The 2,425-nt window shown below is 37.5% G+C and overlaps 1 protein-coding gene across 1 annotated transcript; it reads right to left on the reverse strand.

The window, feature by feature from the left end:
- Positions 1 to 514: 514 nt before the first annotated feature.
- Positions 515 to 1,944, reverse strand: LOC102592742 (dirigent protein 24-like). Its single transcript, XM_006361373.2, has one exon. The coding sequence runs from the start codon at positions 1,884 to 1,886 to the stop codon at positions 699 to 701; it is 1,188 nt and encodes a 395-aa protein (XP_006361435.1). The 5' UTR covers positions 1,887 to 1,944; the 3' UTR covers positions 515 to 698.
- Positions 1,945 to 2,425: the final 481 nt, after the last annotated feature.

Consider the following 2,425-nt stretch of genomic DNA (forward strand, 5'->3'; position numbering starts at 1 on the left):
ACTGCACGCAGGGGCGGACCCACGTGGTATCCAGGGGTTCACTCGAACCCCCTCGGAAAAAAATTACATGCTATATATAAGATAAATTTTTTGTATTTCTGTAGATATATATATTTTGAACCCCATCAATAACAAAGAGAAACTGATGGCGCAATGACAAGTATCCTTGAAATTAAGCTGTACATCACTGTATCGAACACTTTTTTTTTTCTTTTTCAGTTTCAGTTTTTTTTAGTTTTTTTTTTTTAATTTTCAGTTCTATTTTTTTGTAGTTTTTTGTTTACTTTAAAAAATGTGTTAAAAGTTTGGTTTTAAACCCAAAAGAATTCAAGGTTTCAATTTCTAATGGCTTATTTACACGTTTATACTTTTATTTTAGAACACTCTGAACGAAAATTCTGAGTCCGCCATTGACTGCACGTATAATCTATACCAATTCCACAATATCTCTCTCTTGACATGTCCCTTAATTTATAAAATTATGATCACTATACATAGTATTATACTCTTTTTATTTCAAAATATTCATTATATTTCGCTTCTCGAGAGTTTAATTTCTGAAAGAAGAAAATATCACTCATATATAATAACATTAATCAGAATGTTTAACCATGCCATTACAATAAAGTACATCAATTGAAGAATCACAAAAACAGAAAACCAAACATAGTGAAAATTAAATGAAAAACACTTAGTTTTTAAGGGGTAATGTACACAGTGAAGTGCGTAATTGTTTCAAGACCATCAGTTGTATGTTGATCAGCATGAGGCATAGTCTCAATTGTTGCATATCCTTTTGCATTTTCATATTTTCCAGTACCTCCAATGATTGCAATGTGTGAAATTGGCGTCGCGGTCCTATGGATTCCAAAAAAGCTAATAGTGTCATCAACTTCATGTCCATGTTCACCATGGAACAGAGTTGTTAATGCTAGTGTATGGCTCGTCCCATCGGACGAGCTTGTTAGGTAAAACCCCTGTGCTCTACCAAGAATTGATGATCCCAATTCATGTCCTTCTGATATTTCGTTGTCCACAACAGTTATGGACCCAAACATGAGTTGTTGAAGGGTAATACCACTAGGAAGTTGCCCTGCTGTGACAAATGGTTGGTTATCACCGGTATTGACAATGTCGTTGTTGCCTGTGTTTTGTAGGACCGTGTTGGGCTGTTGTTGTCCGTTTAGGCCTGCTAGGAAAGGGTAGTTGTTGTTGTTGACAATGTCGTTGATGTTGTTGAGGGGAACTCCACCGTCTAATGGGAAGACGTTGTTGTTAGCCTTGGTGAAAGGTAAGTTGTTAACGTCAGTGCTAGCTACGATCCCTGTGACTACTCTCCCCGAAGGGTGTGTACCACCAAGGATGTCATGCATGAAGAATGAAAATTTAGAGTGGTCCAAAGCCACTGTGGCACCAGATGCTGTTGTAGCTCCTGGTGCCACATTGGTAACAGGTGCTGTTGCTCCAGTGTCTGCTGCCACTGGAGCAGCAGGGGCTATAGGTGCTGCTGCTCCAGTGTCTGTTGCTACTGGAGCAGCAGGGGCTGCTGCTCCAGTGTTTGTTGCCACTGGAGCAGCAGGAGCTACATCAGGCTCAGGTTCAGCTGGTAAATCAGCTGAAGGAGCGATTGGAACAGTAGGGGCTGGCTCAGGAGAATCATCATCTATAGGTGCTACGTTCGAATCAGGAGTGGTGACTGTGGCTGGAAAGTGGCCACTTGGCAATGAGGATACTGGGGCAACCACCACGGGAGCCACAACGGGTTCATCTGAACTCACTTCGTCAAGAATTCTTGCTGAATTAGCATAGTCAAATGAGAGGGCTAATAGCAAAATGCAAAAAGTGGCTTTGAAGGTTTTAGACCAAAATTGAGTAAACTTGACCATTTTTTTTTTCTTGTTGCTATGATGATTGATGAGATGAAGCAAATTAAGAATTAATTAGCAGAATGTTTTGTTGATGAGAAAAGAGTTTAGGCTAATTGAGTATAAATAGGTTTATTTCCTATTAAGTGGAGCTGATGAAATGGTTTAGTTGCAAAACACAAAATTAATTTAAAAAGTTTAAAGGCATTAGTTTTGTTGAACCTACCCTGTTAATGTTTTTAATTGATCATAGAATACTTATAAAATCCCGAGGAATTTGTATTAGTGTAAGAAAATGTTTCAATTGCTAGTAAAGAAGGGACCAGTAATTGGAAAAAAATAATCAACCTGTTCTCAGATGTTTATATCAAATCATATTGTACTTTATGATAATTAATTATTAATTTAAGTGATAAATACATTTATTTGATGTAAATATTGAGTACCAGTATGTTTAATAGGAGTAATATGAAAAGGTACAAGTACTGGTTAGTATGAGTTGGTCCAGGCTTGGAGTTGTTAATGGCTTAATGAAGTGGTTTACTTGTGGATTTGCCTAA

Source organism: Solanum tuberosum, unplaced genomic scaffold (genome assembly GCF_000226075.1).
Source record: "Solanum tuberosum cultivar DM 1-3 516 R44 unplaced genomic scaffold, SolTub_3.0 scf00355, whole genome shotgun sequence".
In the NCBI taxonomy this organism is placed as follows: domain Eukaryota; kingdom Viridiplantae; phylum Streptophyta; class Magnoliopsida; order Solanales; family Solanaceae; genus Solanum; species Solanum tuberosum.